The sequence below is a fragment of the Calidris pugnax genome, unplaced genomic scaffold (assembly GCF_001431845.1).
Source record: "Calidris pugnax isolate Ruff unplaced genomic scaffold, ASM143184v1 scaffold103, whole genome shotgun sequence".
NCBI classification, from domain to species: domain Eukaryota; kingdom Metazoa; phylum Chordata; class Aves; order Charadriiformes; family Scolopacidae; genus Calidris; species Calidris pugnax.
Genome location: NW_015090990.1, coordinates 21,503,798 through 21,518,844, shown reverse-complemented (window position 1 = coordinate 21,518,844; position 15,047 = coordinate 21,503,798). Strand labels below are relative to the sequence as shown.

At 43.7% G+C, this 15,047-nt stretch overlaps 1 protein-coding gene across 1 annotated transcript in view; it reads left to right on the top strand.

The window, feature by feature from the left end:
• The first annotated feature begins 1,074 nt into the window (after nucleotides 1-1,074).
• Nucleotides 1,075-15,047, top strand: part of ITGAV (integrin alpha V) — a 47,307-nt gene continuing 33,334 nt past the window's right edge. Inside the window, exons 1-2 of the mRNA XM_014954159.1 lie at nucleotides 1,075-1,374; nucleotides 6,129-6,256. Of these exons, the coding sequence (XP_014809645.1) occupies nucleotides 1,217-1,374; nucleotides 6,129-6,256 (286 nt within the window). The 5' untranslated portion in view covers nucleotides 1,075-1,216. The remainder of the gene's footprint in view (nucleotides 1,375-6,128; nucleotides 6,257-15,047) is intronic.

The following is a 15,047-nucleotide window of genomic DNA, read 5'->3' as shown; positions in this document are numbered from 1 at the left end:
GGTTTGAAAGCAGCCTACACCTGCCATACAAGGGAGAAAATCTTATTGGCATCAGGTGACACAAGGGCCAGAAGCTCTGGCTGAAGAGGGTTTGAAGCATCATTGTATGTTCTTTTTACGATGCTCACATGAGAAAAGCAAAGCTAAAAGTTTAGACTTTTGGTGGCAATAGTGTGAAACGGATTACATGGTAACAGTACTGGGTTTTATGAATTAATATTCTGAATTAGTATGAATTAATTCCACTTGATAGGTGTTCCAGGATGTTTTCTTTTTCCTGAAACACTGCTATTCAAAGCAGGTGTTGGACTCCTCTGTGGGCTCATGCAGGTAAGGCTAGCAGGGGTTTGAAAGCAGCCTACACCTGCCTGAACTACTGCCATACAAGGGAGAAAATCTTATTGGCATCGGGTGACACAAGGGCCAGAAGCTCTGGCTGAAGAGGTTCAAGCTGGACCCTGGACACTTGTTCAGAGGTAAAACCTGAGGTGAGCTCTCTGTCGGGGGGGTTTGACAGACCCTGCCCTTGATGGCCCCTGCACGCGCAGTGGCATCCTCCTCTCTGGCGGAGGGGACACCGAGATTTTAAATTGCTTCATTTAATATCCTATTCGTTGGGGTTTTTGACTCCATGGATGGATCTGCCGTGGCGTGCACCTCACTCTTTACTTGTGTCAGCAACTTTCCTGCAACAGACCCTCTCCAGGACTGGGTAAGGGCTTCTCCCGGAGAGAGCCCTTAGCGAGGCAGACTTGGTAAGAGGGAGCGTGGCTGTGTCCCCCCCCCCTCTGGGCACATCTCCCATAGCCCTCACCCTCCCGGGGGTCGCCTCCAGCAGAAACTGAGTGTGGAGACTCAGGTGCCTTAACGCAGGGGCCATCCCAGGCCCAGTATGTATTTCCCCCCCGTGGATCCCCCCCCGCTGCCGTTCCGCGGCCCCGGCGCTGCGGGCGGAAGGGCGAGGCGGGCGGGAGCGGGGCGGCCGCGGGGCCGGTGCGGGGCAGGTCCCGCCTCCGGCACCACATGATGCCGCTTCTCCTTCCTGCCGCCCCTGTCCCGAGCAGAAAAGGGAACTGGGCGCCGGGCGGGAGGAAGTGATTCCGCTTCCCCGCCCCGCCGCGGGAAACGCGCGGCCCCCTCCGCCCCCTTCCCTTCCCGGCTGGGGCAGAGCTGCGCGGCCTTGCGCGCCCCGCGGAGGCAGCGCCGGGCCCGGGCGATGGCGGGGCTGTGGCTGTGGCTGCTGGCGCTGCTGGGCGGCGCGTTGGCCCCGGGCAGCGCCTTCAACCTGGACGCGGAGCACCCGGCCGTCTACTCCGGCCCCGCGGGCAGCTACTTCGGCTTCGCCGTGGACTTCTTCGCTCCCGACTCATCCTCGTAAGTGCCCCGTCCCGTTCCGCTTCCCCGGGGAGGGGGCCCGGCTCCCCCTCGCTCCAGTGCGGCGGCCGGGGGTGGCGTTATCCCGGGTGGGGATGGTGATGAACACCCCCCCGTCCCCTCCATGGCTCGTTCGCGGGGCGGGCTGGGATGAGAAGCGATTAATTGATGGGAGCCGTCGGCCCCGCAGCGCTGTGGCGGAGCCGCGCCGATCCCGCCCCGCCCGGGCCGGGAGCCCCCGACGGTCGCCGTGCCCCGCTAGGGCCGTCGGGGGTCCCTGCAGCGGGACTCGGAGGGCACAGAACCCCGTCTCCATCCCGTCCCCGCTCCCGGGTGGCTCCGGCCGCCGACGCCCGTCTCTCGGGAAGGGCAGCCCCCGCGTTGGGGCTCGGTGTTGCGGCCGGGGGGCTGGCCGGCACGACCCTCGCTTCGCGCCCCTGGTTTTTCTGAGGAGCCTCCTCAGCCCCGCGGTTGGTGCGCGGGATGGCGACAAGAAGCGCAGCGCAGACAGATGGAGGTGTGGGGTTTTCCTTCGCCGCCTCTCCCACCTGAGGTTTCGGTCTCGTGCAATTTCGGAAGTTCTGCTCTTCTCCTTTTTGGCTGCTTTTTGCCCAAGAGCCGTGTTGGAGTTGTGCGGGCCACAGAGCTGCTGAGGAGTCCAGAGGAGAAAAAGTTCTGTGTAATTATCCCTCTGCGTCTGCTTCCTCAATTGTGGCCTCATTTCATGATAACTGAAAATCAGGCAGTGTCGAGGAACTGGTCTGTTTCAGGCTTTTCGCCTGGTCTGTTTCAGTCTTCTCGCTAATTTCAAAGTCGTGGTGTTGCCATAAAGAATTACTCTGTTTTTCCCAGGTGCAGGCTACATTAACACCCAGCTCTTGCCACTCTTTTTCCCTCCTTTCCCATCTTAAGGAAGGGCTTTAAAGCTGGAAAAGCTCCCATCGCGCTGAGGGGATTTTCTCTCCCTCTCTCTCTCCATCTTTAACTCATAAAACTTTATAAACAAGTTCTATAGCTCTTGAGCAAGTCTTGTTGCAGTGCATCACCCGGCCTTGTTTGCATTTCTTTATTGCCTGCAAACACTAGAAGCCATCCTGTCTTAACTTGCACATGTTGCAACATCTTTCTGTGCTATCTTAATCCTCTAAGTCTCAGCACTAAAAGAAAAAAGGTTCTATTTGTGTCCCTCCCTCTATTTTCAGTCAGCGTGCGTGGCTGCAGAGTTATCAGGAGACTGGTTAATGCATGGAGTAAACTAACTTTCTTTGCTTGCTGATAAGGAACTACGTGACCCAGCTCTCCTTGAAATTACTATTTGGAACCTTTGCATTATTTTTATGAAAAATATTGACCTCGGAGTGCGTGGCTGTTAAAGAAAAGATTGTTAGCTTGTTGCATTATTTTTATGAAAAATATTGACCTCAGAGTGCATGGCTGTTAAAGAAAAGAGTGTTAGCTTGGTTTTGGTTGTCTTTCTTTTTTTGAAACTCTGAACACTGGTGGTTTTCAGACACCATGGAAGACTCCTTGGTATTTTTAAGTGAATTTTTTGCTCACTTTCTAGCTGTGACTGGAAATTGTTTTTTTTTTTTTTTTTTTTTTTGAAACTTTGAACACTGGTGGTTTTCAGACTCCATGGAAGACTTCGTATTTTTAAGTGAATTTTCTGCTCAATTTTTAACTGTGACTGGAAATTAGTCTTTATCTGCGAAGCCAAAATCTGCTTCATCTTTAAATTAAGCTCATAATGGAAACAAAAGTAGCTGTACAACTTTCACAGGAACAGGCTCTAATGGTGTTAAATTTTGAGTTTATGGCTACGGAGACTCATCTTTTTGCCTCCTGAAATACCCAGGAACACGTGTAGGCTGGGCCCTCTGGACATAGTGTCTTCCCCATCCTTCAAGAAGGATGAACACACCTGCTGGAATGCCTGGGGATTCCCTCAGGCTCTTGGAGGAGAAAGAAAGGTGGTGATAAACAGCGAGCTCAGCCCTGGTAGTTAAAAAACTGCAGTGAAAAGCAGAAAACTGACTGTTTTACAGCATCAATAGCAAAAGGTGTTTAGTGAGACGAGCCTTGTTATGGGGTTTCTGTTGAGTGTCACACGTGTTGCTTGGTTCCTACACCTTTGTTGTTGCTTCGGTGAATTTTTATTTAACACCTGTTCTTTAGATGAGTACTAGAGATGAATTTAGCCAAGCTAAAGCTATTTGGAATGACTGGCCTGACAATGAAGGCGCGTTAATAGTTCTTGAATGCTCAAGCTGCTGTTTCAGTCTATTTTGACCTGCTAGGTACCAAAATAAAGCATGTTTAGAAGTTCAGTACAAAAGACCTATCCCAAGAGCAGAAGCAGTAGCCCTGTGTCGGGGTGCAGTGTGGTGCCTGATGGGGCATAACCACAGCGCTGAGTGACCCAACATAACTCCATAAAAACTGAAAAAGATTTCTCTTACACGCCATGTTTTAAAAGAATTGCATTGGGTAGTCTCTCTTCCAGCATACAAGTGCATGGAAATACCAGTTTCTCCTTACTGGCCCTCGGCAGGTGATTATTGCTGTAAGTGCACCTCCCTAAACTGAAGGTGAGGATGTCAGTGCCCTCCCAGTCCTGTGCTGGGGCAGGGGCTTGCATCACGCAGGAGATTGGCAGCATCCGAGCATCGCTGGTGTAGCCCCGTGGCTGTAACACATTGCCCTCTATCCCCCCCTTCACAAAATACGTGGGCTGGAGACTTCTTTGTATTTAGGTAACTTGTATATTATTGTAAGACCGATGGCAAAATCTGCTCGTTTGGTCTGTCATGATAAAAATGCATATTTTTTTTTTTTTTTGCTTTAGGAAAAGAGGTGACTAAACCTTTGTAGAGTTCCATAGTGATTCCTTTAGTCGTAATCTTGTTAATAAACTCAATCACAAAGATTATCTTAAGAAAGATTTAAAATATATGGTTAGAACAGGAATCATTCATCTTTTTAAACCAGTATTTAATTTGGGGTATTATTGTAAGACCGATGGCAAAATCTGCTGGTTTGGTCTGTCGTGATAAAAATGCATTTTTTTTTTTTCTTTTGCTTTAGGAAAAGAGATGACTAAACTTTTGTGGAGTCCCATAGTGATTCCTTTAGTGGTAATCTTGTTAATAAACTCAATCACAAAGATTATCTTAAGAAAGATTTAAAATATATGGTTAGAACAGGAATCATTCATCTTTTTAAACCAGTATTTAATTTGGGGGGCTTCTCAAATGCTAGTGATACAGGAGTTAAAGCGGGAGGCAAGCTACCACTTGCCTAATAGACTGTAATTAGAATAATGAATGTATTTCTTTACTTGGCACTATGATGGCTATTTTGAAGCATTTCTGTTATGCCCAGAGAGAATATTTTAAGTTGATTAAAGTATTCCAAATTCTTTCTTTTGGAATCCAGAGAGTGTATGAATGGCAACTGAGGGAAACAAATAGATTGCCAGCGAGGCTAGATGTCCTGCCGGGGAGCACACCAGGAAATTTTGAAGGTTCTGCAAATTTAAGCGAGTTGAAAACTGGTAGCCTATGTTGGTCTTCATATGAATTGAGCTTTGAGGAGGCGATACAAGTTTATACCTGCTATTTATGTATTAAGAAATATAAACCTAGCTCTGTACTGTGGAAGCCAGAACGAGTTTGATCAGTCTGGATCTGCCTACCTCTAGACATTCTCTCCAACCAGTCTTGCAGCTTGTTCAGCTTATCCCAGTTTCAAACCTAAGTAACTGTAATGCCTGATACGGGATGGTAAGACTTGCAAGCTCTCTTAAACTGTCTAAATGGAAACAACAGGGAAGATTCTGATGAAAGGAAGCATTTAGTTTTATGTCTTCTTCATCTGTACTTCAACTTGACTTCCTCAGGAAAGTGCTGATGAGTTAAGTGTGTCTCAGAGGTCTTGGAGTTCCTGGAAGATGTTAATAACCTTGTTGGAAGACGCTAAGCACCTTGTTTGGTCTGCCTTTTCATTAAACCTGTTTCTTATTTTGCAACTTCTGAATTTTAGCACCTGCACAGGCATAATCTTGTTGCAGTTCCTGCTCAGAGTGCACTTAACATGTTTGTATAATCAGGGATTTACAAAAAGCACAACAGAACTTAATAAGAAAATGATTGCTGTGTAATTAATTTCACTAAAGATTCATTAATATACAAACCTGTGGTTGACAGTCACTTGGGTACTTGGAGACTCATTTTGAAAAAAGAGCATTTGGTATTACTAGGCTGACTCACCCCTTAGTACCTTCAGGGCTCAGAAGCACTACTGTTCTGTTTATATATTGTTTCCATTTTTGAGTGACTTCATTGAGTTTAGTTACTGACAAAATTAACCAGAAATTGTGCTGGCCGATCAATTTCTTAAATTACAGAATTAACACAATTTCCTGTTCTGTTGCATACATAACACATTTGTAAAAGTGGAAAAAGAATACAAAAGTTGTTTATCTCACTTCAAAAATCATTTTAGGTAGGACAGAATGCTTTTATCTGCTTCGTGGTAAATGTTTTGGGGGTTTTTGCCTGCTTTTGCTTGCAGAAAAGAGGGACCCAAGACCTAAACCTAATATGAATTTCTCTGAAACTCCAAGTAGTTCTAGTCAGATTTAGATTTGAATGGGAAAGGGTCTTCCTTTTATTAACTCTTCAGATGTCATAAAGTAACAATGCCTTTACCTTAGGTTTTGAAACCTTTGTTTTATTTCTTCTTTTTTACTGCAGGATATTTCTTCTGGTGGGAGCTCCAAAAGCAAACACTACCCAGCACAACATCGTAGAAGGAGGCCAGGTGCTCAAATGTAACTGGAATTCCAACAGAAATTGCCAGCCCATTGTCTTTGACCCCACAGGTAAGGTGTAGTTGGCTGTGGGGGAAGATGGGGTGTCTCTGCTCTAATCCTCGAGTGAGAGTGCAGAAGGGATTCAGATGCGCGTGGGGTCTTCTGCTGGTTGATGTGAATGCAGCTGGTTTTGGATTGGCAACTAGTGAAGGCTTGGTGGATTTTGAGGGTTTTTTCCTCTCCTCTCTTTGAGAATTCTGTTGTCCATGGTATATGCTGAGAACCTGAGTGAGCATACACTATTCTTCTTTCCTTTTAACCTATTTATATTTCTCCTCTGTGCTTTCCATTGATCCGAAAACGTTTAGCGACCTAATTTCCAATAAACCCCAATGGGTTTAATGCCTGTTAAGTACGTGGTATATGAGGAAAGATGAAAATTTTTTAATATCAGCAGAGATGGTGTATGCAGAGATATTTAGAAGTTTGATCTGAAACTGGGCGTTTGTTGTTTTGTTTTTTTTTTAAATTTTTTTTAATTTTTCCCATTGGATGTAGCTTCCCAGTGTTTGTGACACAACAGCAGCACTGGGGGTGCCTCAGGTCAGAGGCGTTGCTTACCCAGCTCTGAAGCCCACTCCAGCTGAGCAGCGACGATGCTGCCATGAAACATCTCCCTCTGTCTTCGTGCTCTGGTGCACAGGGTGATTTCCACAGGCTGTGGCAGGTCACATGAGAACACGCTGCGTGTGCTTTGCCGCCGGAGCCGTTCCCTGTTGAATCCTGTTTTCCACAGCATGTTGCAGGGCAGCGGAAAAACCTTTCCGTGTCATGGGAGTGCATTAGCAAGACCCATATGGTACAGCAGAGGAAGCACCTGTGCTTTCTAGGTCTAGTTGCTTATCATTCATTCTTGCCTCTGCTGGTATTTGGACTTGGCAGCCTAAAGCCTGTTATGCAGCCTTTGTAAATCATGTAGGATGCAGTGGAGAAGCTCTTCTTCCAATCCCATTGTCAAGGCATACCACGAAGGTGTGCAGATTTCTGGAATCTCCATATATTTTTCTGAAAACTATTTACGTTACCAGTTCCCGTGAGGGGAAAAAAAAAGTATGTAGTGGTACACACAAAACTGAAGTGGTTATCAGTCTCTTTACAGGAACCTTTCTGCCACATTACTTAAGATCTCTAGTAAGCTGCAAAGTGTGGCATTTTGTCTGCATTGGTGTGAGACAGCAAAAAGAGTTTTAAATGTGTTTATTTATTTATTTTTAACGTGGGGATTATGGTTTGCTAGTATACACATGTGGTCTTTGTTTCAAAGAAAGAATCTAGATGTCCCTAATTAATAATCACCACAAATAAAATATCCAAAAAACTTCTGATAGGGGAAGATGAGGCACCTGTGTAGGTTCTAGATGCATCTTCCAGTGGGCTTTGCAGTGCATTTATCTGTTTATAGTGTGAACGTTTTCCATATGCTGGGCAGAGTAGATAGAGAGGCCACGCTGCTTTGCCGTGTGTCTCTGCTTCAGGGATATGCTACTGGGCAAACAAAGAGTGTTTTGCTCATAATTTGCCTTTAAGTAATGGGCATGTTAATCGCTTGAAATTGAAAAGGAAAAATAGCAGGTCATAATGGCTTAAGAGGATTCCTTTCAGGCGCATTTTAACTCATTTCAGCTTTGTGGCAATGAATTGGGAAATAACGCATTTGTCAATTATTCTCTGGGTGAAAAGAGGCATTGTGTTTCAGTATAATAAAATAATAAATGCACTGGGACAAAAATAAAACGTCTTTTTCTTTGTGCATAGTACAATGGTTGACTCCCTGCGTTATGATGACAATGTCTTACTGCCACCACAGTGTCAAGCCCCACTCCTGCCTGCCCCTACCTATGGTGTAATAGGAAGAGCTGTGATCCCTTTTGCAGGAAATAGGAAGCAGATTGGACCACTGATTTGTGGTGCTCACGCCAAGGTGCTTTTTGTAGATGACTAAATGGAGCCTCTGCAAGAATCCAGGCTCATCCATCACTACTTCAACACTTAAGTAATACGATTTGTAATCCCAGAGGTATTGCTTAGCCCTGCAGTACAAGGGAGATTTTTAATTTTAATTTTCCCTTTCCCCTCCAAGATTATTTAGCTGTTTCATCACTGGAAAAAAGCAGCGCAGGTTGTGCATAATTTATTAGGTGGGTTTCTTTGGAGTTCTTTTCTGATTGCTTACAGCTAGTGAGAAATCTGACCCGTGAAAATAACGAGAACATTTGCACTAGTGGCTTTTCTCTGTTTACCTGTCGATGCCAAGCTCTGTATGTGGAGTTGCAAAATGGTAATTGCTAGAAGGCATGCCCTTCTTCCTTCGGCTGTTTCCCTGTGCCAGGTGGCATCGCTGGCAGATCCTGGACCGTGCCAAGCCACTGCCTCTTGCATGCAGTGTCTGAGAGCAGGGAGGAGACCTTGTTCCTGTGCTGCGGAGGTAGTAAGGGAACAGAGGACTAAACAAGCTTTGCTCTGAGGTTGTGTTTGTCCACTTGTCTCCTGGGTGTATCGCTAATAAACAGGAGAGCAGGATTTTACAGAGGTCCAGCAAGCAAGGGCTTTTTCTCTCTCACTTATTATTCTTTTTTCTTATTAAACGTTACTTGGTTTTAGTTAAGTTTTCCTCCAGCTTTTTTTTCCTTTTCCCCATCTGTGCAAAGGCCACACTGAGCTCAGGTGCACAGCAGTGGCTGCACAGAGTTGGGTTTTATTTTCTAACGCTTGCTTTTGGCTAAAATACTGTGTTGGCACAGAAGCTTGGTCATTTCCGTGAGACAAACACAGTGTAGCCCAGCAGAGAAGGTCCTAGCGGCTTCACCTTCAGCTTTGGGGGAGGAGTTGGTCAAGCCCTTGCCATATACCAGAAGTGCTTGTTACTTGCATTTACTGTCACCCCAACTTCTCTGGAGGGAAGCGATAAGTCATTAAGGTGATAGTTCCTGGTAGTACCAAATTTACCACTTCATTTCTTCCTTCCTGTGCATGACAACTCAGCTCTTTGAGGAGGGCAGCGGTGCAATAGAAGTCCATTTGTGGAACTTGCGTAGCTCCCATGCTGAAAATATATGTATTTATCTTCCTTTCATGCCCTCCTCACCAGCCTGTAACATCAAAAAACCCTCGTTAAAGCGTGTAAAAGTTCTTTCGGTGTTCCTACACAGTGTATTTTCTCATTTGAATCGGTGGTATACTTGCAGAGGGGAAGGTGGATCTCCCCTTGTCCTAGGTCTCCCAGCGCAGTGGTTACACACATGTAGAAATATACTAGAGAATATTCTGTGCGTGTGTTTCTGTGCATATTGTACTAATTGCTTTTGACGTTCTGGTATACATGGTGGCTTTGGAAGACAAAATGTTTATATCGCACATTAACACTTCCCAAATGTAAAGATGCTTCGCTGTGGGGCTTCTGAGCATTTCAGCATTGACATCAGTTGGCTTTGATTTAACGGAGTTATGACTATGTGAAAATTGCATAACAAACATGTGTGGTAGAAAATGCCCTCAAATTCAGGGGTGCATATAGCTGTGCTGCGTGTGCTTGTGCATACATGGCCAGAAAGTTAGAATAATTTTTTTTTTTTGAAAGGCTTTCAAGTATCGTTAGGCATTTCAGGCTGGTTTTTGCTCTGAGAAGCACATAAAGGTTAAAGTTAAAAGGGAGCTCACCAGCTTCTTCACAGGCAGCTTCTTTTGCTGGTACTGTTGCAAAGCTTAATAAGGAAGCAGTGCTTGTATCTGTTCCTGTAGTGGGTTACCCTGAAATTCTAGGTAAAAATAGATCTGATTAAGAAGGACTATGTAAGTGCTGAACTTCTTTGACCATATTCTTGTTTACCTTGTTAATTCAGAAGCTGAATGTGTCACTGTTACAAACCTCAGGTTTCTGAACTATAGCATCATAGAATACCAGGTTGGAAGGGACCTCAAGGATGACCTGGTCTAACCTTTAGTATTTCTATTTGGCATTGTATTCAGTATTTGTATTCTTTCATATCTTGGCTTCTTATTTCAATCGCCACAGCATCACTATTCCAATTCAATTGTTATGTAAAATACTTAGGATTTTTTTTCCCCTCTGTCTCAGTTAACTTTCAGAGTTTCAGAATGCGTAGGAGACTATTTCTTCAGGGCAAGCACTGGGGGGAGATTTTGTGGCTGAAAGTTTAGTTTATTTGTTGTGTTAATCCATAGCATTAGGGGAATGTTCCGAATCTTCCAAAGGAGAAAGGATCTGTGAAAGCAAATGGTGGGAAAGTTGCTCTTCCAGCTTTCTGAGCCCTAGTACTGCTCTTTCTACAAGTGACTGGAGAGGAGGTTTCTCTCTTAGAAAGTTTAGGAGTGTCTAGTGAGCAGTTGGCTTCATCTGCCAGCAGTTTAGCAGCTTTTTCCAGGAAAAACATATTTCTTGTGGGTAAACTGTGAAAGGAATGCATTTAATATAGCAGTCCGTTTTCTCCTCCTGATCAGTTTTGAGGCAGAGGTCCAAAAACATTTGTTTTAAAGACACCTCTATTCTCCCTCACCTTTTTTTGTCCAAAGCCTTCACAGATTAGCACAGCAGAGCTTGCATAGGTAGTACATGAATATTACTGAAAGTATTTCCATAATCTTGCTCAGGGAAAATATTCTTGAAAAGTTCAAGTTTTTTTTTCTGTGAGTTTTATGTATTTTGTATAGTTGTCCGGTTTTTTTATGTATAAAATTAAACATGGTTTTTCTATGCGAGGGGAAGATCAAAAGCTCACTGAGCCGGACAATGAAATCAGTGAGCAGAGGGGTGGTCAAATCTGCTTTTTAGGAACATCACCAAGCCAGTTTGGCATGCGTGGAATAGCAGGGTGGATACACTTAGCTAATTGTCGGACATCTAGATAAATAACTCCATTATTTGGCCGTGGAATTTTAGAAAGAGGAATCACTCTGAATTTTCGTGCTGACAAACAAACAAAAGATTCTTCAGAGACCCATGTAACCAGTTGGAGTTAATCAGATTGTACACATGTGAGCAATATGTCGCAAATTAATGTAAACCAAATGAGTTTCCTGTGTGCTTGTTTTCCAAAAGGAAACTATCTCCTTCGTAATGATTCATGTTATTTTACTTTTCATCTTTGGGGCTCTAGCTCTTCATCAGTCAAGAGTCCTGGGAAGTGGGTTGGTAAAAGCAGCATTTATTCACGCTCCCCATGGCTTTTGGTAAAAATGTAACAGAACCGTTTTGTGATGATCAAGTTTCTTTTGCAAAACTCGCCAGTTTTTAAATGAAAACTTTGAGAAATGTACCTGCTGAGGTCCAGGATGCTCAAAAGCACAGCTCTTTAGGTCAACGTTAAAAAGTGGAGTCCTGAGGCTGCTCTAAGAGCTTCTGGGTTTAGAGTCATCTGATGCAATGCAGACAGCTCTGTGGACTCTTACAAAGGAAAATATGCTCATAAACCAACTTTGAACTTCTGTGCTAATGAACTGCAGATTTCTTGAGCAGATTACGTTTTTAGCCCAGAAAATGTGCTTGCTCAGACAAGGTATTGTTTTGCTCTCCTGGGACACGCAGGGTAGCACATCCACGCGCTGCTCCGTTGTCTTTCCTGCTTTGGGTAAAAGCTTTCCCTACTGCTTCCATGCTCTGTGTCAGATCTCAAAGTTCAAGAGTGGGGAAACATACAGAAACTTACAAATATTTTCAGCTCTGCGTGGTGTGTTTTTACTGCTTTGGAAAAAGAATTCAGTGCAGCCTCTGGCTGCATCAAGTTTTATCGCTTTGACTGTTGTCCTGTCCCTCCTTCCCACGTGTTTTGATGCACCAGAGTAATTTTAGAGAACTGGTTTGTTCTTAAATATTTTTTGTATGAAGTTCTTCTAAGACTGGTTATTTTGATCTGTGCTAAAAGATGAGAAAGAAGCTTTTGAAAAAGAAAATACTTATAAAAACTCTCCTGACTCCTCCTTATGTTTCCACGTTTTTTTGGTTGCTTTTTTTTTTTTTTCTTATCCTCAAGTGGGTGAATTTAGACAATAGGAGTCTTTGTTTGGAAGCCTAAACCACCAGTTTGGCATGGCTGTATCTATCTGTGACCTATTTAGTTTGAAGTGGGTATTTTAACTGCCTTGCTCAGCGTGGTGCAGTAGCATTGCACAGCATCTGCTGATGTTGAGAAGTTATGTCTGGAGTTGGTGTCATCAGCTTGTATTTGCCTTTTGGAGATTTGTGATCGTTTGTGCAAATGAATCAGTTGTTCGTAGCTTGCATCTTTTCCACTGAGGGAATAAGGAAATGTGGGCTAGGTCAGTATTTTGTGATAATAACATGCTTTAAAAAAGTACTGTTTTATTTTTAGCTGATGGGTTTTATTGCTATAAGGGTGTGATCTCTATGGGGGTTTCAGTCTCCAGGGCTATTGATGTAGTCAGCAAGAAAGCACTCAATCTTGTGAAGACCATTCATTCAGTTGGAGTAAAATGGATTGATTTTTGTCTCGCCAAATCTATCACTGCCTTGGTCCCACTGAAGCTGGGTGTTTGTCCTCATCGGGTGTGCTGACAGGGTGTATCCAAGTCTGTGCAGGGCCCCGGGTACTGCTCTGAAGAAGAAAAAGGGCGGCAGAACGTATGAAACCTCCTCTGTGTGTTGTTACAGCTGACAGTGGAAAAATGCTCATGCTTTTGTGATTAGGTAGACTCCTGCGTGAATACTGTTGGCTCTGTGTGTGTGTAGCTGGATCTCAACCCTATGACAAGTTGGAAAAAAGGAAAAGAAAAAAAAAAAAGGCATCTTTCTTATATTAGGCAAAGGGAAAAGATGCTTTTGTTCCAGCACCCGCCCAGGGAAAGAAGCAGGATTTGTATCTCAGAAGAGGGAAGGGGAGCTGTGGGAAGCTCTGTATTCCCGCCTGCCTGAGTCATTAACAAAACACTGTGGCTGAAGCAAGGTTGCTAAATCATCAGCTCCCTCTCGGCACAAGGAGCTTCAAGTCAAGATAAGCTCCTCCGCGCTCACTCTTGGCTCGTTAACTGAGGTTGAAATCACTGTGATTTGGCTGGAAGTGAGCTAGTTCTCATAACTAAGAAAAAAGGGCGCTCGCATATTTTTCAAGTTTGTCTGTCTTACAGCTAGAGGCGTAAAGTTTCCCTTTTACCTAGAAGGGGGCACATCATTTACTTTGAATTGGCATAGTTACTTATAAAGAGGTTTGTTTTAATGGAAATTCTGTGAATTCGGTGACTCTTCGAATTTTGCAGCTTCTTAAGTATTCATAGTATAACAGCACCGAACGGGGCTCTATCAGTTCTCTGCCTCTTGCCTCATGTTCTCTCGGTGAAGTCTGGCGCTCCAGATCAGGGGCAGATGTTGTAGTTCAGTTTTCTCATTACCCTGCAAGCAGGCAAGTTACAACTCGATCCGCTTACTCAGCTGCAATCCTTTTGTAGTAACCCCATTGTTTCTGTTAACTGATAACGTTTACATTGGAAGAAGGAGGTGCCAGCTATCCCAAGCTGATAGCCAAAAGAAATTCACCGCTGAAAGAACTTTTGATGGTTTTATTACTATTTGGAAGATGGCTTAGGCTATTAACTTTTTTTTCCCCTTCAGTTTCTACTCAGCATCCCTCCACATCAGTTTCCATTTGTAAATCTAAATCCTATGTTGTGCAGTAAAGTGACAATGTTCTGTTGGTCCACCAGCAACAACACACCTTTGTGATAGATTTTTATTTTTTTTTTTAAAGCAATTCTGTTCCTTCCTTGACAACCCCATCACTCCACCTGGACAGTACTTTGTGAGACAAAGCACAGTTGACTTGGCATATCAGCCTTTTTTCCCTAACGAAAGAGTTATGTAAAATCATCATGTGATGTCTACTACAATGAGAAGCAGAGGAAAAACCACGGTATAAGCTGCCTTTACAGTTACAAAAAATACCCTATGGTCAAATGACATAATCCTGGAATTAATGATCCATCAAGTAGAAGACCTTGTTGCGGCTGCGTTTTAGCGTTGTGTAAAAACTCAAAACGTTTTCTTGAATAAATCTACTCAGAACATACTTTGTATTGCCTAGATGTATTTCTTTGCTATATGCGTCATTGGTTTAAAGACATTTCTATGGCATTCTTGAGACACTCAAAAATGAAAAGAATTTTGAAATAGAGGAAAAACAGCAGTGGCTGTAAGAAGCATTATAGCAGTAAGGCTGACTATGTTATATCACAGCATTGGTCTGCATTTATAAATCCCTGTAGGTTTAAATCCTACCTGTATTACAGTTTGCTTCATTTTATGTGGGTACTGTTTTTAAAGGGTGTGGGGGAAGGCTTTGGGTTTGTTTCTGGTTTTGTTGGGTTTTTTTATAACTAGCACTGGAAAGTTATACCATGACAAAATAATAATAAAGCCAAGGTCTTCATTTATACTGAAGCACGGAAATGCTGAAGTCAGTCCTGTATCTTCCTGTGACCCATCTATTTGCAGTACAGCTAAATCACCTTATTTAATGCTGATTTGCTTTAGTGAGGGCTCTTGTTTTAGCATACTTTATATTGGTTTTTTTTCCCTGGTCAGGAATAGAAACATCAATGGTTTCTTGTTAATAGCAAGGGGATTTTTGATGACAGGTGTTTTCCAGATTTCCTTGTAAAATCAGTTTCTCTTCTGGACCTGAGGGAAAGGCTCATAATCTCTTTACACAGTGTTTTCCTGGGGAGAATTTTGAATCGGGGTGGGTAAATAAAGGTTACTTTTGTTCTTGAGTAGAGAGTTTAACATCAGATTTGACCTGTACTTAGCGCTTGCAATTTTTTATTTGAAAAGTCC